At 39.9% G+C, this 21,545-nt stretch overlaps 1 protein-coding gene across 1 annotated transcript in view; it reads left to right on the top strand.

Moving 5' to 3' along the window:
• SUCLG2 (succinate-CoA ligase GDP-forming subunit beta) overlaps nt 1-21,545 on the top strand; it is a 140,583-nt gene that overhangs the window by 63,639 nt on the left and 55,399 nt on the right. The window contains exons 4-9 of the mRNA XM_082487480.1: nt 109-199; nt 6,115-6,267; nt 7,248-7,337; nt 9,788-9,884; nt 16,026-16,187; nt 17,712-17,854. Coding sequence (XP_082343606.1) covers nt 109-199; nt 6,115-6,267; nt 7,248-7,337; nt 9,788-9,884; nt 16,026-16,187; nt 17,712-17,854 — 736 coding nt within the window. The remainder of the gene's footprint in view (nt 1-108; nt 200-6,114; nt 6,268-7,247; nt 7,338-9,787; nt 9,885-16,025; nt 16,188-17,711; nt 17,855-21,545) is intronic.

Below are 21,545 nucleotides of genomic sequence, written 5' to 3'. Positions count from 1 at the left end.
GAAAAAGCATAAATTAATTGCTTCTTTTGTAATATTTAAGCTGTTTACAATAGTTGTGTGACTGTTTCTTTTAATATCTTTCAATAAAATAACCTTTTTCCTTTGTAGCCCTAAGACTGTTGAACAGCTTGCTAAACAGATGATTGGGTACAATCTGTCAACAAAGCAAACTCCAAAGGATGGTGTGACAGTTAAAAAGGTAAGATTTTTGCCTCTTGAAAGTTGAGGACTGTATTCACCTGCAATTTTTCATTAATATGCTGGGGTGTATGACAGAGATTTATTTTTTTCATTCCTTTTCCAACGCCTGATTGATTGCATCTAGCTGATGAAAGAAAAAAAAAAAGTTACTTTTTCTTTCTTTGTGTGTTTTTATTTTGTCCAGCAACTTCAGCGTACCTAGTGGTGCAAAAATGAATTCAGTTTTGCTAACCTACGTTGAAAGGAATCTTTTGTCATAGCTTCATCCTTCAACAAATACATACTAAATGCTGGCATAACTGCACATGGTATTAACTGTATGTGCTTATTGATGTTCTGCTTAGAGAGGTAATATATACATGATTACCTGTAGTAATAATATTATCCATATTTCATTCATCGTCAGCTTTGGGCAGCTGTTATTAAAGGTAGTGACAGATGACTTTGCACGAGAATGATCTCAATTTAAAACAAAAAACCCAACCAACCAACCCACCCACCAACCAATCAACCAAAAAAACCCGCCAATCCAACAAAACAAGTGTCTAAAAGTAGATTCTTCCTAACTTGTTGCAGCAGATACAGAATAAAATGTGGTCGTGGTAGTGGTTCAGCTGGTACACAGTAATTCATTGACCTACGGCGGTGCGTACTGCAAGGTGCCGAGATTCACTTCGGTATAAATGTGTTGCTCTGTGTCGGCCTAAATAAGAGAAGCGTAGACGGCCCTTCAGCAAGGTTCTCCTTTACCCTAGTGAAACTCCCTAAGTCAGGAAATCCTAGCAATTGCCTAGCATCTACCATATATATTTTTATCTCTTGCTTTGTTTTACTGAGCAAGGATTTTCATACAGGTACGTAGTCAAGAGCCACGCTGTATTTGATGCCAGGAGATAATTTGGCGTGAGCTGAAAAGAACTGCGGTACACTTTTAATGTATTGTGAACAGCTTGGTATATTAGCATAGAAGGGGAACACCTGTCTGGAATGATACTGTCTAATGAGGGCTGGAGGAAGGTGCTCGGGTGGTTCTTCTCTTGGGGAGCAAGGAGAGCAGATTACCGTCACTCCTCATAGCTGTTGTGAAAAAGAAATACTAGATATTAAAAAGAACGAACAGTATTACCATTAAGGCACGGCTGTCAGAGATTGTGATAATACTAAGGATATAAAACAGGATACGCATTTCTCATATTAAGGCTCTGCTTGAAAAAAATTCATTGTAAAAGCAGCTTGCTTTTATAAATTCTTTGGTTTATTCTTTTGCCCTAGTTGACCTACTTTGAATACAACAATACAGTCTTTTCTCTGGGTGCAAGCTTGTTCATTCATTTACATGTTCAGTTCTTTAAAAGAAACTTCTAATTTTCTTTGAAATTGATAGAAGTGAAAGAAAGGTATGGGTGTTGGGATTTTTTAAAATGGATTATTGAAAGGATTTATATTCAGATGACTTTTGTACCATGTATAGAATAACTATAGAAGATTTAACTTTTGATTGCTTCCCTCCCCGTCCACGTGTTGCTCGTATGAATAAACAATGGTCAAGAGTAAGCAGCTAGGGCACATGTGAAGTTTAACGTGTAGTTTGCGCTACTGAACTTCAGAGATTTGGTTTGGTGGTACAGCAAAGTACATAGCCTTGATAGTCTGTGTATTTTTCTTTTGCTATAGAGTTACTCGGAAACTTTCCAGGATATAGCTTGCAGGTATTTTAATATTGATATATGATAAACCAGTGTGATGCTTTTCATTGGGAGAAGCTGATCATCTATTGTCATAAATGCCCGTTCTGATTATAAAGTTGGCTTTTGAAAGCCCTCAGCCCATTCGTATCTTCATCACACATATGTGTAACAACATAATAGTGTGTTTTATATTTTTGGTGTGGAGATCTTGATTATTGGTAATTTATGGTAAGAGCATACACCCTGTTTTAGGTGGTTTTGGCAGTGTTAGGTTGATGGTTGGACTTGATGATCTGAAGGTCCCTAGACCTAGACGATTCTATGATTCTGTGATTCTATAATTTCATAACAGTTTGGCCAATTGTATGCTAATGAGTTCCCCATTGCTTGTTAGAAAGTGAAGAAGGCATGCTTAAAATTATGCATCTAGGTCATCAAAAGACCATCTCACAGAAAAATTAAGGTCTTTTAAAAGCGTTTATCTTTTCCAAAGTCAACTCACTCTAGGACCTTCAGAGTAGTTAAAGGAGTGGAGGCATTCAGGTTTGTAGTATCAGGACTACAGTGTCAAGACTGAAATTTTAGGCAAGGGGCAAACTACAGTAATGTGATTGAAAGCATGAGTTTAGCTATGTCTAAGGTGTCATTTAATGCAGTGGCTGGTTTAGCGCTCAGAAAATGTCGGACAGACTCTTCGGGCTTGCGAAGAGCAGTGGGGAAGTTGAGAATTAGTAGCTGGTATTTCTCTTCTATTTCAAGGCATATGCTCTCTCTGTACGTGTAAGAATGCCTGTGTGTACATGCACTTGAAGAAAATTGCTGTTCACAAAGGAAAAAAAAAAAGCTTTTTTTTTTTGGTTTTGTGTTCCTTAAACTTCCTTGTGTTCTGGAAAGTTTGAGTGAACTCATATGTTTTAAAAAAATTAGGTAATAAACATCTTTCAGAAGCAAAATAGTTATTAAGTCACTTTCTGCGAGGCAAACAATGAGCCAGTGTCAAGTCAGGGAGTGGAATTCACGTACCTTTTACATGTATTTGTAAGGAAGGAATAAAAGAGAGAAATTTTCTACAATTAAAATAACTATGGAGCAGAAAAATGGAGTTTTCGGCTTTCTTTCTCATCTTGTGCACCAGCTACAGAATTTAAAGCGTGTTTGTGCTCTTTAGTTTGATGTTTCTTAAATAAATAGCAGTCTCCTTGGGTCCCTCCTCCTAACTTGGAAGCTATTTTGTGAGTTTACATAAAATCCTCTTATGGCAGCCTGGAAATTGGAGAGGCTGGTTATCTGAGAAGTCAGTCTTCTCTTATCGTGACAACCTGAGAATTCGCTACCTGTGTTTTCTCTCCAAGCAATAACAAAATTAACATTTTGAATAATTGATTCAGTATAAACGAGCTGTTATAGTTACCCTCGTGAAATTAGATACGTGACTTCAACTTTTAGGTAAGGATTTGTTTTTAAGAAGGAAAGCTTGAAGTTAGCAGGAAGTTTTAAAGAAAAATGGTATTTTTTTTCCCCGGGACATTTTAAATATAAACACGATGTGGTAAACAGATAATGATGCGTCACATTCTCTATCATAAGCAAAACAGACAAAATATGAGAAGAATCAACAGTCTGTAGATTCAATTTCACGTTTCTGTTCATTAACGTGTTTGCATTAGTTTTGTCATGTGAATGATAGGTAGACTTCAACAAATAATACTTAAAGACCTTGAACGCCAATTTCCCTGGCTTTGCTCTGCATCAAACAGGGAGGATGCTGAAGGAAAAGAACTGTTTATTGTTGGGAGAAATGAGAGCTGTTGCACAGTGTGACAGTTTTTGCTGTACAATAAGCTTGCCCACTGCATCGTAGGTAGACTCTCAGTACGTTTGTGAATTAAGACAGAGAAGTATTCCACGATGTTGACATGGTTAATTAGCAATAGTGAGGACAATCACTCGGGTCAGAAGTAGCAGTTGAAAAGATACCTGATTTAATAATGTAAGTTCCACCTGCTGTGCTTGCAAATGTATTGCTTAAGAGTCGTTGAGTGGACTCCCATCATAAGTCTGGCCCTGATCCTGAGCACTCTGGAAACTGTGGGAACAACTCGGACAAGATCCAGTAGGATGAGCTGGCTTTATTTGACCCATGTCTAAAGCAATTGACTCACATTTTTCAGATACATTGATGCGGGATATGTAAGAAGTTGAAAACGCGCATGCAGGTAAACAGACAAATCAAGGATGCTTTCTGTATCTTTGCTTGTTAATTTGACGAATCCTGCCAGGTAGCCAAGCTATGTTTCCGAAGTTGGCTTTTAGCATCCGTTTATAGTAGCCTAAAATACGCAGGTGCTTTTAAGTAGTACGGTAGTTTTCTACATTCTTAGTTGTCTCCTCCACCCCGGTTTTCTTTAGTTTGCTTTTGAACAGTCGTTTATTTGAACTATTCCTTTACATCACCCTATGTACTATGAATAAAGCACGGTAAAAGTAGAAGGAAAACAAAATTACTATAAAGAAAATTTCTTCCAAGTCAAAAAACCCATAAAGAAATAGCATCTTCCCTTCTATTCTGAGCACAGAGGGCTTTATTTAATTCCTTGTCTCTTACTTTTTTTTTCTGTTCTGTTAAGATGTACAGCCTGGCAGAAGGTAAGTACATTCCTTCTTAGGTACTCTGGACTAGAATGTCAAAAAAGCGACTTGGGTGAAAGTATAGTGCATCTTTCTTGTTTATAGTCCTTGAACTATGAAAACCCCAGGAATACTTATTTGATGGAACACATCTTGTCGGGTAGGCAGAGTTTTAAGACTGCGGTTGTGTAGATGCCTCTCGGATCTAAGGAGTTTGAACTGCTGACTGATAGAATGAATTTCTCCTTATGTTTCATTCAGAGTGTTAATTCTTGTCTACAATCGTTATTCAAAACTGTCGCTTTATAAACAGACCATGTTAGAAAGACATTGCCACATAACCCTTTTTAATTATATTGATCTTAGGCAAGTGATTTTCCTGATTTCTACTACCTACATTGAAAGACGGGAAATAGTAGCTCTGCTAAGGAAGAACGTAGTTGATTGTCAGAAGATGAAGCAGTGGGGCTGATGAGATTGCAGGGCTGGCTGCTCAGCTTCCAGCCTGAAAAGCAAAACCCTAGTGCAGAGCAGAACCACAGTCTCCGCACCTGAGATTATGGCATCCGCTATGATCATAAGGAACAATTAGTAATGATCGTATGCAGTTTCGTTTGGTTTGTGTTTTTTTTTTTTTAATGAAGAACTTTTGGGGCAGTTTGGTGTTCTTGCATCAAAAGGTAGTTTTGTGAGTCCTTCACTAACTGTAAAATTACTTAATCTCTGAAGCTGCTTTAATAGCTATTGTTAAACTCTTGCAAAAATTGACAGTTCAGATGAAGAGGAAGGTATAATTATTGTAACATTGAAATGGAAAGGACTTTCGCTTTAGCATATTTTTTGGAGGAGAGAAAAAATTGTAACAAAGAATTTATATGGACCGTTTCCCCCCCGGTTTTAATGTGAGTACTTGTAGATTCCCAACATACAGGATTTGAATTATCACCTTTGTTGCATTCCGAGGTATCTGTCAGATATTGGTATGAAAGAGCTCTGTAGTTTATAGTAATAAATAGAAATGAGTAGCTCTTTGGAAAAACAAATTTTTATGTTTCTAGAATGTGCCAGTATCTGCAGGTTACACATCTGCTGGTCTCTCTAAACTGGAAGTAAAAAGCTGGATGGCAGAATTATCTGTATACCCATTGCAATTCTCTTGGAAAAACCCCAACAATTCGGCATTCCTGGTTCACAGTGCTTGTTACGTGCCCCGGTGAGAACAGCAGCGTGGGGGCAGTCTCTTCTTCAGGGAGAGAGGATTTCTTGGAGAAAAAAAAAAAGTCACTGGGTTGAAATATCTTGTAAAAGCAATGAAATAAAGGTTTCTTTTCAGGATAGCAAGTGTCAAACGGCGGCATTTTAAGGCAATGCAGAAAACATGAGCCACAATGTTTACTGCTTGATCAGAGCAGAGGGAGATACCGTCCCTCGCTGGTTCTGTTATTTTTTAATTGCTTTTTACATTGCAAAAGATTTTACGACGTTCGCTACTCTTGACACCTGAAGGAAGCAAAGCTGCGTTCAGATTTGGTGTCACCAGCTAGATGGACCAGTCCGAAGTGTTGCTGTTTTTTTTCTTCCCTGCATTCATTTTTAGGTGATGGTTGCAGAAGCACTGAACATTTCCAGGGAAACGTACTTCGCCATTTTGATGGACAGAGCCTGCAATGGACCTGTTATGGTTGGCAGTCCACAGGGTGGTGTTGACATAGAAGAAGTTGCCGTTACTAGCCCAGAACTTATCTTTAAGGTATTAAAGTAATATTTTAGACTAAGAATTTTCCTTGTTGGTTATCCAGAATAATATTATTTTTTTCCCCCTTTCTCATTCCATTTCTCCTTCTTGCACGTATGGAAAGAATACAATAAGAACCATAAAAAGTGTGTTTCACCAAATAGGGGATCAGACCTGTCATCCAGTAGATGAATGAAGCATGTTTAACGTCTGATTCTGTTAGTGTTCGCGTCTCCAGCTCGATTTAGAAACAGAGCTGAAATCTGACTGTTATACGATATTGTTAAACTTACTATCCGAAATGTTTTATGAGTTTCGCTTTCAGGAAGGTATACAGTTTTTTCACAAGTGGGTCAGTGCCAATAGGGTTATCGTTTCTGTCGCTGTTTTTTTCTAATTGACAGAGTTGTTAATTATTTCTTTGTAGCTGGATGACTTTTGCATCTGAAACCCAACTGTTGTAATTGCTTTCTTAACGATGACTACATTTAAAGATTTTTTTATGTTACTATGGCATGATAATGAGTATACAAGTTATTCATCTGGGAAAATAATTGATGCCATCGACTATAATTATTCAAAAAATTGTAAAAATATTTAGTGTGCATTTTAAAATTATATAAACTTCACAGTGTTACTGGGCAGTGACACCATTGCCTTGAAAATATTCCAGAAGATGTCATAAAAATTAACAGACTAAATATTCGTCAACGCCATCTGTACAGTAATTAAAAGTGAAAACTGGTGTCACATTGTCTTGTCAGCATGCCACGCTGAAGAATTATATATTTTTTGGAAGGACCGTTTCATAGTCGGTGTGGTAATTATAACATACCCTATAGGCAGCTGCTATAGCCTCAGTCTCGGAGAGCTTTGGCAAACAGCCATACTTTAATTGCTAATTTGCAAATGTATACTAAGTGTTTTCCTTTTGAAGTTATAAATCTCCATTCAGACTGAATATTTAGTTATATTTATGCACGTTATTGTTACAGGAGGAAATAGATATTTTTGAAGGCATAAAGGATCATCAGGCATTGCAGATGGCAAAAAATTTGGGATTCAAAGGACCTTTGCAACAGCAGGTAACCTGACTCTCATCCCTTAGTATTTACTGAAGACATTTTAGCCCAGCTATATAAGCGATAAATGCTTTCCGAATGGACATGAAAGGCTAAGTGTTCATTAGATCAGGAACGTTTTGACGTTTTAAATACTAAATTGCACCTACATACCTGTCGTCAGGCTTTAGCAATTTGAATAAGGTCCTCACAGTTCCAAAGTGAAAGTCCCTGGGCTTTGAAGCGATCGATGACAACAGGCTGTCACATCACGTGGGATTCTTTTGATTTCATGGGGATTCCCTTGGAGCTCAGGGAATTACATGGGCAGAGCTTTTTTGGAAAATTTGGTCCTTAATATGGGGAGAAGTAGAAGCGTATCTCTCTAATTGAAGCCTTTGTATTTTTTTTATCTTCGGCTGAAAATCAAAAGGCTGCCAGTTTGTCGTCTTTTCAGTAACTCCTTTCTATATCTATTGGAACTCCATATTGTACACAAATATGCAAGATATTTTGCCTTCGTGAATCATTTTGCAGAGAAGAGAAAGCTTGTTTAAGCTGCTTTCGCCTGTTTTTTTTTCCATAGCATCAAACTGTCATTTTTGTAGAACCCCTTTATTTTTAATTCAGCAGTTTTAATTATTTTCTATCCCAACTATGCAATTAACAAATGCATAATCATTAAGTTGATTAACACACATTTGAAGATTTAGCTGTATATCTAATGAGGAGGAATTATTATGTTGAACCTTTCAACCCTTGAAGAGTTCTGGTACTTGATAATTAACAGCACTATATGGACTTTTCAACAATACATTTAAATAATGCTGCGGTGAATGCGTTTCTTTCCATGTGCTGTCAACTCAAAGGAATTTACTGAAGCATAGGGACATAGTGTTTGTTCAGACAAACCGTAGTATTTACTTATACATTCACTATTTCAAGGTTGGGATTTTATGCTTTGCCTTGAAGAGGCTCCGTACCTGTAGACCTTGAGAAAGAGAAACGTTGACATTAAGCTGCCTGATTCGGAGAGGCGCTAAAAGATGGAGCCGCCTTTAATAACACTTAAGCGATTCTGGCGCTCTCTTAAAATTACAGCAGTATACGAGGGAAACAACAGCTTTCCAGGTTGCCCAGCCTCAATGTGGGGTTGCACGGTGGGACTTCCTCCCTCGCGTCCCTGTTGGCAGCCTTACCCACACGGCGTTAGGATAGGTTGTCAGCGGGAATGTCCACGCCAAGGGAACTGCTGCCTTGGTGGGTGCAGATTTATACCTCATCATTTTTTTTAAAGTCAAAACCACTGAGAATGTTTCAGCTGATGACTTTTGAGCAGGGAAGACTTCATAAGCAAATTGGATGCTGCTTCCAAACTGTAACTCTCTACAGACTCTTTAAAAGAGTCTTTGGGACTCTTACAAAGAGTCCCCGAACTGGACAGAGCACTCCAGGCGCAGCCTTGCCAGTACCGAGTCGAGGGAGACGGGGACATCCCTCACCGTCTTCTTCCCGATGTAGTACAGTATTGGGCTTGAGTCTTTCCAGTCGCAGTTGCTTTTTCAAGTTTTTTTTCCAGTTTCCAGTTGCTTTCTTATGAATGACATCGATGGAGAAAGCCGACTTTTGGGGTTTTATTCTCATTCACTTTGCTTATTAGGAGACGTCCCAAATATTTTTGGTTTATGTACTTCAGTTGACTGATCAGTAATGAAGGAACAAATCTGAATGGTCCTTTATTAGTGCACTTCTTCAACTGCAAACTTATTTCAGCTAATAGGTTGTCAGTGTGTAATGAACCAAAGGGATTTTTTTAGTGCACGTTCATGTTGCTGTTGTTTAAGTTGTTCTATTAGTGGAAGAATGTCATAAGAACAGAAGACTTGGAAGTTAGTAGTCAGTCACAATACTTCTGGCCACAGAAGCAGTCACGGAGATAGATGGTGAGGAGCGATAAGGAACAAGCAAGAGTATCTTGTAAAGAGTAAACAAGCATGCTTCTGACATAATTCCTTCAAGAAAACGTGTCCGACTGATGTAGAAAGGAGAAATGTATATTTTTTCTAAAGTCACTAATGTGCACATAGTGCTTTGTGGTTTCTGAATTTAGACTGATTAATGTGAATGCAACTTAGGTCTCAGCGTACCGGAGAATATGTCATTAGGAACTGTTAGGCACTTTTCAAATTAAACTTGTCATAGTAATCGTGCTGTTTATTTTGTAGAAAATCGCCAGTTCGCGTAGTCTTTAAATGCACATTTACTAAATATTATGCAGTATCATAATGCTACATTATAGCTATTACAGATACTAGATAAATATGATTAAGAATGCAGAAATAAAAGCAGTAATTATCTAGAGCTAGTGTGCAATTTAATGCATTAAAAATAATCAATAATGGTTTACCTTTGCCTTGAAAACATTAACTTTTATTTTTCTGTGTGGTAATTGTAAATCGTTTGATCAAATTTAGGCAGCAGATCAAATTAAGAAGCTGTATAATCTTTTCTTGAAAATTGATGCCACTCAGGTTGAAGTGAATCCCTTTGGTGAAACTCCAGAAGGGCAAGGTAAGAAACTGAAGGAAACGAAAGAATGCATTATAAGTCTTTATTTATGCAAACTATAAATTAAATTGCATAGAAGGCTGTAGCAGCAGCTTTGCATTAATTTCATTTTGTAATGTAATTTAAGCAACATTCATAAATATTCCCATGGCAGATTTTACATTTCAATACCTTTTGTTATTTCATCCAAATACTGGAAATATCAGCTTCTACATGTCATGCTTGGGGAGAAACAGGAACATTTTCTGCTTTTCTGCTCTTTGTACAAAGTTGGGTTTTCCTTGGTTTTGTTTGGGGTTTTCTCTTTTGTGTTGGTTGGGTTTTTTTGTTAATGCTGCTCGAATTACTGAGATTGTGTGGAAAGAAGCTCGTTATTTTATGTTTGTAAGCATATGGGTAAATTAAAATTATAAGTGCCTGACTCTGCAACCTGCTGGAGCACGGGAGGAATTCCAGCTGGAACTGACACTTAGCTGCATCCTTTGGGAACAAAAAGGGTGATTGATCTGTTTCCACCAGGAATACAGGGCTAAGAAGATACAGGGTAAAAATAAGAAGCTGGTTAGCTTTCGCATCATTCTAGTAGTTGGTTTTCCTGCTGAAACCTTTCCTTCCTTTTGTCATCTTTGTCCAATTAACTTGGACAGAGGCGAAGAGGGGAGGAACTGAAGATGGCTTTGGTATACTGAAATAGAGTAGGGCTTTTCCGGGTGGGTCATAGTTATGACCTCGCTGTTTCATGTGATGGCAGAGCTTTTTTACCCACGCTTTCGTTCCTAATGCTGATATTTTACGGTATTCATGCCCCCTCCCTATTTTTTTTCTTGTCTTTGATGTAAATGGAAAAAGATGAGAAGCTGTGGGGCTCAGGGGGAGCTAGCTGAGACTGCAGTGCCAAAACCTGTGGTTCCCAAGCGCTAGTGACTTCCTAGCAGAGGCCCCACCTACAGTATCATTTTGTGATTTGAGAGAAGTCTTTGACGTTGGGAAGCGCTGGTGGGCGTTTCTTGAGTATTCTTCATCAACGGTCGTCAAGAAAGGCAATTCCAGCTTTTCACCAACTTTATAAGATACGCCTACAGATCAAAGTGGAGATTAGAAAATGGGAAGAGAAAGCTTTTGCCCATTTTAACAGACATTAGGAATGTGGCTGCGTAATTCCTGTTCTGCAAACTTCTGGAAAGAGGTTACTGCTATGTCAGTTAAGAACACGAGTTCCTCACAGGAGGAAGTACCAATGCAAAGAATTAGCATTTTTAGAAAACTTTTTATGTGCCCACAGCTAGTTTGTAAAATAAACAGCTTTTCACTAAAAACCCATATTTTTGGCTCAGATGGCCAGGAATTCAAAAGCTGAGTTGCGGCTAGAAACTACGTAGTCTCTTCCAGTTGTCCAACCTTCGTTTTCCCTTTTTATTAGCAAACCAAATGCAAAAGAGTTGGCAGAGAATTGTCCACAGCTTAAAATGAAAATTCTGCTGGTAGTGAACTCTGAAAAGCTCTAAAAGATGTAAAACAGATCCTGCCCCACCCCGTTTTATTATGGTTAGCTTAATAGGCTCTGGGACACTAAAATGCCCTATTGGGAACTGACATTTTTAAAACAAATACAAAAAAGAGTATCTTTTCCAGTAAAGTTTATAAAGGATAATTCAGATAAAGTGTTAATGATGATTAAATGTATGTTCTATTTCTTTACATACTGAACTGATTTCAGGTTAAACTAAGCCGGAAGAACATATTTATAGCCTAAATGTAAGAATTCCACTTTGACAGCAGACCGTTTTGGAGTTCCTTCTTGGTTGGGTTTTTTTGGTGTTTTTGCCACCAGAACCCTTTAGCTCTCTGGACAGAGTTTACCTCGTGAGAATGATGTCCACCAAATGCTTTCACTCTTTTTATTTGAGAATCTTTGGCGGCACTGTACGCTCAGTTTTGCAGCCCATTTGAAGTGCCATAGTAACGTGCGCATTGCATCAATAGTTTCTGCCCTGTAAATCTCCCTCAGCTTAATGAATGGAAGTCAAATTCTTAGCAACTAACTCAGGCTCCGCTGGTTCTTCTGCAGTTTTTGAAATATGTACCAGGGGGAGAGAATCAGAAAGCCCCGCTGTTGGCCAGTGTCATTCTATTGTAGGCTGTATTTTCAATGGAAACGGGAAATTTGCCTTCAGAACCCAGTAGACTGTTGGCTTTCCCTGCCATTTACATAGAGCCACTGACCTCGTAGAAACCAGTTGGGAATGAGGGGAGAAGGACATTTGCATTTTCTGTTGCATAATGAAGTTAAAGCAGAACCATGAAATAAGGCCTTGTAAAATGAACGGTCTGGATTTATCAAATTTTAGCAGTGTGCAGCATGTGGCAGTTTCAACCTTTTAAGGATGAATGGGACCTTTAAAATACGTGTAACAAAAACTGCTGGAACTCCATTTCCTGTGGATTATGATGTTCACTTCAAAGCAAATTCATTGCTATGTTTGTCTGCTATAACTGATGTACTTACCAGGTTTATTTTGTGGGTTCAAGACCACTGATATTGTAAAACCAAAATTTCCTTCCTCAAAACTTGTTGAAATCATTTTTTTTTAGTGGAATAATTGACCAAGATACCCTAACACTACACGGCAGTATGGAAAGTACTCAGTAGTCCTTATGCTCAGTCAGATGTCAGAACTTGGGACATCTGTGACAATTGCCTTCTATCAAGTAGAGAAATGAGCTTGAGGTGAGCTCTTTGTGCCCGGACTGGGCTGTTCTGGTATTCACACTTGCTGGTTCGAAACTAGCCCAGATGACTAGTATAGAAGCGTTTTACTATTCCGTTATTTTGGCAGAGCAAAGGACAAAATCCCCAGTTCATCATCTCAGCCATGTAATCCGGCACGGAAGACCTATCAGTATTTCTTGAGTGTTAGTGAGTGGACACTGTAGACTCATGTATAGACACTGAGAGGGAAGTGAGGAGGGCAGAGAGTGCGCCGTCAGACAACACAATAGGGGCATCACTGAGGTGCTGAGGACATATTTGGCTGGGTACCGACAGAGGGGGGAAGTCGGTAGATGAGTAGGGGCAAGTGATAGAGAGGACAGTTTGGAATGAGAGGAAACAAAACTGGTGGTCCTAAAAGGTCCTAAAGAACCATGGTGGTGCTACCTTTGCATCCTTGCTGGAGTACTAGGAGGTGGCACTGGGGAAAAAATGAACTCATTTGGCTAAGTAGCCAACATAGCTTTTCGGGAATGGCTGCGCATATTTAGTGAGCTGGGCTTAATTTGAGGGATGGTAGGAGGTTTTACGCTGTTTTCTCCGAGGTTTTCTCCCCATGCATTTTGCATCCAGGAAGCTGAGGAGCAGAAACAGAGTGGGTTTCAAGCTGTGAAAGCCACCATACTAGCAGACATACACAGAAGTCTTCCTGTGCTTATTTCTTATTTGCTAGCAGTTTCTCCATCTGAAATGTCTTAAAGAAGAATAAAGATAAAACAAGTGGAAAAACATTTGAGTAGCTTAATGCAGTTATCTCTAACGATAAAATATAAGTCTCTGTATGAAGACCATTATTCCTGTCAAAGTAACGGTTAAGATGGATTTATTTCTTGCTGGGTTTTGTGTTTTTTACTTGTGTGAATTTGCGTAAGAAAATACATTGTCGTATGTACTTCCTTTTGTTTAATTCTGTAGTAAATTCTTTGTTAATGCTGTTGGGTCAGAAGCCTGTAACTGCCAATATCTTTGGGTTTTTTTGTTTTATTTGCTCTCAGCATAAGCTGTTGAATTGGCAGATGACAAAAATCCTACACTGCTAGCAAAAACAACAGAAATACTCCATGAATATAAGTGTTGGAGCTTTCTTTGATATTTTTTTAAAAGAAAATTTCATTTGTATAATCTATCATGCATGTAACAATGTGCTTTTGATGGTGAAAATGGTTTGATAAATATTAATAGGTATTTTTCCTGCTACTTTGTACAGCATCACCTCTGTTAAAGGTGAACGTTCTGTAGAAATGAGATTCTATTAATGTGACATTGAGGATGTTGATGTCTAAGGTAAACAGAGCTGTGAAACTGGAGCTTTAGCTTTGAGTTGTTTTAGCAATTTAGGGAACTGAAAGCATCCCCTGATGGGATGCACCCGAGAGTGCTGAGGGAGCTGGCAGAGGTCATTGCTGGGCCACTCTCCACCATCTTTGAAAGGTCCTGGAGAACAGGCGAGGTGCCTGAGGACTGGAGGAAAGCCAATGTCACTCCGGTCTTCAAAAAGGGCAAGAAGGAGGACCTGGGAAACTGCAGGCCGGTCAGCCTCACCTCCATCCCTGGAAAGATGATGGAACAGCTTGTTCTGGGCGTCATCTCAAGGCATGTGGAGGAAAAGAAGGCTATCAGAAGTACTCAGCATGGATTCACCAAGGGGAAATCATGCCTGACTAATCTGATAGCCTTCTATGATGGTGTGACTGGATGGATAGATGAGGGAAGAGCGGTAGATGTGGTCTACCGTGACTTCAGCAAGGCGTTCGACACGGTCTCCCACAGCATCCTCACAGGGAAGCTTAGGAAGAGTGGGTTAGATGAATGGACAGTAAGGTGGATAGAAAACTGGTTGCAAGACAGAGCTCAGAGGGTTGTGGTTAGGGGCGCAGAGTCTAGTTGGAGGTCAGTGACGAGTGGTGTTCCCCAGGCGTCAGTACTGGGTCCAGTCCTGTTCAATATATTCATCAACGACTTGGATGAGGGGATGGAATGTACTCTCAGCACGTTTGCTGATGATACAAAGCTGGGAGGGGTGGCTCTTTTCGGTGGTGCCCAGTGACAAGACAAGAGGTAAGGGGCACAAACTTGAGTATAGGAAGTTCCACCTAAACATGAGGAGGAACTTCTTTACCTTGAGGGTGGCAGAGCACTGGAACAGGCTGCCCAGGGAGGTGGTGGAGTCTCCATCTCTGGAGACATTCAAAACCCACCTGGATGCTTTCCTGTGCAACCTGCTCTAAGGTGGCCCTGCTCTGGCAGGGGGGTTGGACTAGATGATCTCCAGAGGTCCCTTCCAACCCTATGATTCTATGATTCTATATTAAAAAAAAAAAAAAAGAGAGATATTTGTCACCAAAAAAAGGTTGTGCGATTACTTATTTTAATCCATTGGTATCTATAGCAAATATCTAAATTTTTAGTTTAGTTGCAGAGACGTGTACAACGCTCATGAGCGGGGGCACGCATGCCATGTATGTGTTTCAACGGCAATATGAATCAAAACACAGCAGAAAGAAAAACTACTCAGTTGTGCTGGATGCAGAATTTAAAGGCACTTAAATCTAATTCAGTCAGTAGTTATAACCTGGATGTAGTAAAAATCAAATTACTTAAATAGTGAAATGATAAGTGTATAGTCTTTTATAGTCGTTTACTTTGAACATTTTAGTCTAATGAGGCGTTTGCCTATGCAAACCCGTAGAAATAATAAGTCTGTAAATAGGCGAGTAACCGGTTCATTCTATATGCATTTCTTTTACTGTTTGTTTTGATGTGGATATTATGTCTACTAACTACTCTTTGGTATCTCTTATTTACTGTAGTCAGGTTTAGCTACTTTTTAATTTGTTTTTACAACCACAGAGGATGTTGACATTGATAGAAGTTTTGTATTTACTTTTAAAATTTTCTTTCTTTAAAAGTCATCTTTTGATCATTTTTAACATACAGTGGCTTAAAGTGATTTCAATTTAGATCTTTAGGGAAATAATGCGTGTATCGCTAATAACACTGTAAATTAGAAATATGACTAAGGAAAGCCTTTTGTGTTGCTCAACTATAAATAAGCGCGTTACCGAACGCTGCTTTGGGTTGCTAACCTGTTACCTCTTACGTGTGTCATACTTTCAAAATACTGAAAGTAGACTCTCTTATGAAATTCCTGCAGACCACCTGCCCACATCATAAAAACTGCCTTCCTGACTTATGGGAACTTCTCTACTGGACTACATGCCAGAGCTTCAGCTGCTCATATGTTGGAAGCAGCCTCAGTCCCTACGCCACCCTCTCCCCCTCCCTGCTGTAGTAGTTGGTGTAATATTTCAGCAGCTCTGACTCAATCTCAATCTCTAAATGCCTATATGTTGTTTTATATTTTTTTTCTCCAGTTGTTTGTTTTGATGCCAAGATAAACTTTGATGACAATGCAGAATTTAGGCAAAAAGAAATATTTGCCATGGATGACAAGTCTGAAAATGAGCCTATAGAGAATGAAGCTGCCAAATATGACTTAAAATATATAGGACTGGATGGAAATATTGCTTGCTTTGGTAAGAACAAATAAATCCAAAAGACATCTGAAGACAAACTCATACTTGCTCAATGTGTAGACTTTGTTTACATTCTGGCATTCAGTCCACCCTCGACAGTATTTCAGTCGGTTTTGCTGAGGTTGTCTGTCCTTCCACGAGTTCTTGCGGGAATGAAACTGAAATGGGGTTGAAGCTGTGATGAAGGCCACAGCAGCAGAGAGGCAGGGCACGTGTGATGGCAGAGAGAAGACAGGCTAAGGGAGAAGCTTATGGGGTTTCTACATGCTGAATTTTTAAGCTGAGGTAATTGGCCTTTCCGGTAATTAAAACAAAACAGGAAAAATCATCAAAATTTGATCGTTAATTTTCAGAAGTGAGACTGTGTTACTCATAAGGCACTGCAAAAGCATGTGTGCAAAAGCATGATATTCCCATTTACAAATGAATATCGAACTCCATTTCCCTTTAAGGAAAGCTGCTACAGAAGCTGTTTGGTTCTTAAAAGGAAAATACCAGTTTCTTCTTTCCCTGAAGTTTCTGTAGAACAGAAATAACTCTTGTGTTTAGAAGAGATAAGTAAAAAAGTCAGCTGTTCTCTAAATAATTTTCATTTTGTACAAATTGTTTTAGCGAGTACGTTTTATGATGAATCAATTGAATTAGCCATTTTATCTCAACTTGGTGAAATGACTGGTTTTAGAAAATGTCCAGTATTTACATTGCTTTGATATGTACTCTAACCACAAATCTAGAAGATACTGATAATATGTTGCAGTTGATTCAGTAAGTGACAGTCAGATTTTAATCTCAATTTAAAAACAAACAAACAAACAAACAAAAAAAAACCAACCCACCCAAACAATAATTGGCAACACTACAGTACCTTTTTTTTTTTTAGTATTAGATATTGCTGTTGAATTACAGGTGACACAGAAGCCTTACTTTGTCTAGCAGGAGCAACTTACTGGGGACAAATACTTCACATCTAGTTTTCCTAGCTTAGAAGATGTTCGTGCCCAGGGAAATGTTTCTAGACTGGAACAAACACAAAATAAAAGGCAGTTCCAGGAGCATCTGATATCTGTCCCCAAAATTTAGTCGTCTGTTTTACAATAATACAAAGCGTCATCTACTGCTATCAGAATGATGGGAGGGGAGCTTAAGGAGTCAATTCATCCTTCACGTCTCATGATGCCATTACTATTCCCAGAAGTTTTTGTGTCTCCTTTTTTTTTTAAATCAGAAGTTTTTACATTTCCACCATTACCATGCCAGTACTCATACATGCTTAAGGCGAGGTGCACATCCAAGTCCTAAAATTGACATAGCCATAAAGAAATCTAAGTGTTGGTGTATATACACCAGATTTTGAATTACTTGTTGAATTGAATATCCATGAATAGCTACTGACCTCTTTAGAAATAAATATTTATGTAATGTTTTTGAGCTGTGTTATGTGGTTGTGCTCATACGTTTTAAGCCTTTTCACCAATCTTATATACTCTTATGTAAAATAAAAGCTCTTGATGTTTACAATTACAGTCAACGGAGCTGGACTTGCAATGGCAACCTGTGATATAATATCCTTGAACGGTGGAAAACCAGCCAACTTCTTGGATCTCGGTGGAGGTGTGAAGGAAGCACAAGTATATCAAGCATTCAAGCTGCTGACTGCTGATCCAAAGGTAAAAAAGTTGGGTTTGGGACCAGAAGCTTCCCCGTGCAGCAATACGGCTGTGTTACAGGACTCTGAATAGTACGCTGAAAAATACAGATGATGGTGTGAACATTGAGGATACTAAAAGGGCGATCCAAGAGGAAAATGATTTCACTGTGAACCGCTGGACTGATTTTTCAGTTCCCGATCCAGGTTTAATCAGTCTTGAGTGGGTGCTTTCTCAAGGCAGTTCCCCGCAAAAATGCAGCTGTGGTCATGCTGGGCATCGCAGTGCTGACCTTCGAACTGGCTCCTGAAGTGGAATTCGCGGGGAGCTTTAGATACTTAAAATATTGTTCCTCGCAGTGTACTGCCACAGTAGAGTGAGAAGGAAAACGTAAATTGAGCAAATACCGAATACTGAAGGCTGACTTGTACTCTTTTAAACTCGAATTTTCTAAAATATCTGATTCTGCACTGCAGGATAGTAGTCTGTGTTTAATTAACATTCACAGGCTGGAATCAGAGCCTGGTACATTCTAACACTTCCTTTTGCAGATGGAGGTGCAGTTGCTCTTTTCTTTTTGAACAACGGGAGAAGACATTAGTCTGTGTGTATCGAGCAGAAGTTATTTCTAGAGATGCATGTTAGCATGCTGAGGTCATCGGTCCCCTTTGCAGACAGAAGCGGAATATCTGCTGGGAGAACATTGATCAGGCGGAGGCGCTGGAGCGGTGCCAGCTGACCATCCCTGCCAACGCGGAGTTATGCTTTTGTGCTTAGCCAGAACTTAAGTTGCTGTAGATTTTTTTTTTTTACTAATGAAAGTCTGGCGAAGGGCTTTGATCATCTCTTCCCTCTCCTGCACCTAAGCGTCTCTGCTGAAGTCCCAATTTCAACATTTTGCTTCTTTTTGTGAATCTGGCTTTATCTCCTTTTCCTCTTTATTTCTGTGCTCCCGGCCGTTTTCTTCATGTTCATTGTCTCTGATATTAGCTCCTCTAAATACCACCTTCCTGTGAAAATTGCATCGCTGTAATTGTGTACCCTGTGCAGCAGTGAGTGACAAAGTGTTGTGACTTTTCAAATAGTGGAGGATATTGTTTGCAGCAAAATTGCAAGGCAAAATCAGGAAGAAAATTTACAGCACAAAATAAGCATAGGTCAACTTCATATTGTAAGCTTTTCGCAGTTGTAACTCTCCTTGCATGTTTTTAAAGTACATAGTACCTTGAAAGCTCAACTGTACTGGCAAGAGTCATCCGCAATATTTAAAACGTTCTTCCTGGATCTTTTTGCCCTCCCGCAGCCCTGGGTCGTGCTGACCTTTGGTTTGTAGACGTCGAGGTTTATGTTCTTCCCAAGACCCGCAGGAAGAGAACTGGTTGTCTCCTTCTCAGTGATCTTATAAGCTTCAAGTCATTCACCTGCCTAAAAGAAGACAGACCGGGAGAAGTAGAGAAGCGAGGTATCTTGCTTGGGGCAGAAGGGAGGCAGGATGGGACTTAAGATTCATGCTAGGAAACCTGATAGTTTCCTTTATTGTCTGATGCTAGTACACACTGTTACGCTTCTCTTCATTTGTGTGAGTTTTAGCCATTCTTAGGACATTATGCGAAGATTTGTTTGTGTGTGTGGTGTTCTGCAGTGTAACGATCAAGGTTTGGCTGAGATGTAATTTAGTTCTGAAGCTTGTACTAGTGCCGGAGAACCAGGTGCAGTGAAGTCTTAGAAACACAACTGAGCTGATGATTATCGCTATGCTAAATAGGTTCTTCTGTCTGCTACAGCACAACCAGCAGGTATTAATTTTGGTGATGAAACGTACTGAGTTTAAACAATTTTAAAACAAAAAGGCATTTCAGTAGCTCTCAGCTATATAACATCTGTGTGCCCAACACTTGACTTGTAAATTTGACTTTTGTTGTATAGTCTGCTTATATATTACCGCTTAACACTGGCTGCTTACATCAGGGCTAGTGAAGCTACGCTGAGTGGGACGGCGGGGCAAAGGAAGAGGCGGCACGGAAAGGGCCTGGAACAGCCATTCCTGCTTGTGTCTGTGCACAGCTGTAGCTGTGCCGTTCTTGGCTTTGACTGCCCAAAGGTGCGGAACGCTTTAGCCTAAATGCAGCACAACTCATTCCTCATTAACTGGTTGCCTCCTCTCTTCCTTTTGAATGCCTTCTCTGATCTTTTCTCCATTCACAGGAGGAATCACAGAACAGCTGCATTGCCTTTCCCTTTTGTTCTCTTTATTGCACCCCAGGAAAAAGGGGAGGGTGACTGCTTAGAGTCCCACTAGACTCTTATTTGGTATGGTGCAGGGGAAAGAGGGTGCATCTCGAAGCTATCTGCTCAAGGAGGGGTAGTCCATAACCGATTTGGACCCACATACGTAAGTGACATCATTCTTGGCCACAGGTATTGTGCGTTTTATCGAGATTTAATGCTGTTGCCCATTTTTAAGTTATTAACATTAGTTCAGTTGAGCCCAGCCCCGCACATGACCAGTCATACTGCAGCTCTTCTCCCTGAGAGCCTCGCCACGTTTAAGGGAATCACTTCTGAACTGCTTCTCAGCCCTTTCAATTTGACTGATTTTGCCTATATCCTATGTCACTGTGACCGTCAGCAATGCTGTTTCAGTTCCACCTGACAACAGGTGAAAAACTTCTCTTAATTGTAACTGATGAAGAATATGTATGAGATTAAATTAGGATTAATGAAGATATGCTCATATCCCGGTACATAATAGGAGGCTGTGGCAGCCCTGGCAGCTATACCAGCCTAACATCAAAGCCCTTGTTTTTCTTACTGCTCTGCAGTTGAATATTAATATAAGTTTACTAGCTATGAAAAAAATAAACATTTCAGGATTTAGTTCATTCTGTTCAGAAAAGATAGTAAATACCTGTTATTTCCAGTTAAATAATAACTGGAAACATCTGTTATATCCAGTTATAATATTCCAGTTATTTTCCTCCATTTTACCAGTCGGAGGAAACGGGGCAGCCAGAAATAGATGTATAATGTGTATCAACTTCTGGCTCCGTGGCTGGTGCCATCACGACGGTTTTGGCTTTTATGACAATGAGACATTCTCTGCTGACAGTAACCTGTTAGGGAGGGATGGATTCCACCTGTCCAGAAGAGGCACGGGAACCTTTGGCAGCAGGCAGGCCTTGGTGAGGTGGGCTTTAAACTGAAGGACGCGGGGGACAGGGTCCAAAACGGCAATGCTCACGCCATCGCGTCCAACTGGGGAATAAGCCAGGCCAAGCAGAGCAGCAACAAATGCTCCTTAGCTGCCTTAGATGAGAACCAGAAAGCCAACCACTTCAAGGGAGTGTGTATGGCCGTGGTGGATCCTGTTGCAGCCCTCCAGGGGAACCAGCGTGCTTGATTGCCTCTCTGAGGTACACCAGCGCACGCAGCGTGGGGAACAAGCAGGAAGAACTAGAGATCTGCGTGCGGTCGCAGGACCGCGATCTCACTGCAATTACAGGGACATGGTGGGGTAGCTTTCACGGCTGGGCCAGACTCTTTTCAGTGGTGCCACAGAGACAGGACAAGGGGCAATGAGCACAAACTAGAACACACAAAATTCTGTCTCAACGTGAGGAAAAACTTCTTTACTTCGAGGGTGATGAAGCACTGGCACAGGCTGCCCAGAGAGGTTGTGGAGTCTCCTTCTCTGGAGGTGTTCAAAACCGGC

Source organism: Vanellus vanellus (genome assembly GCF_965231255.1).
Source record: "Vanellus vanellus genome assembly, chromosome: 9".
In the NCBI taxonomy this organism is placed as follows: Eukaryota; Metazoa; Chordata; class Aves; order Charadriiformes; family Charadriidae; genus Vanellus; species Vanellus vanellus.
This window is presented reverse-complemented; position numbering and strand designations above follow the sequence as displayed.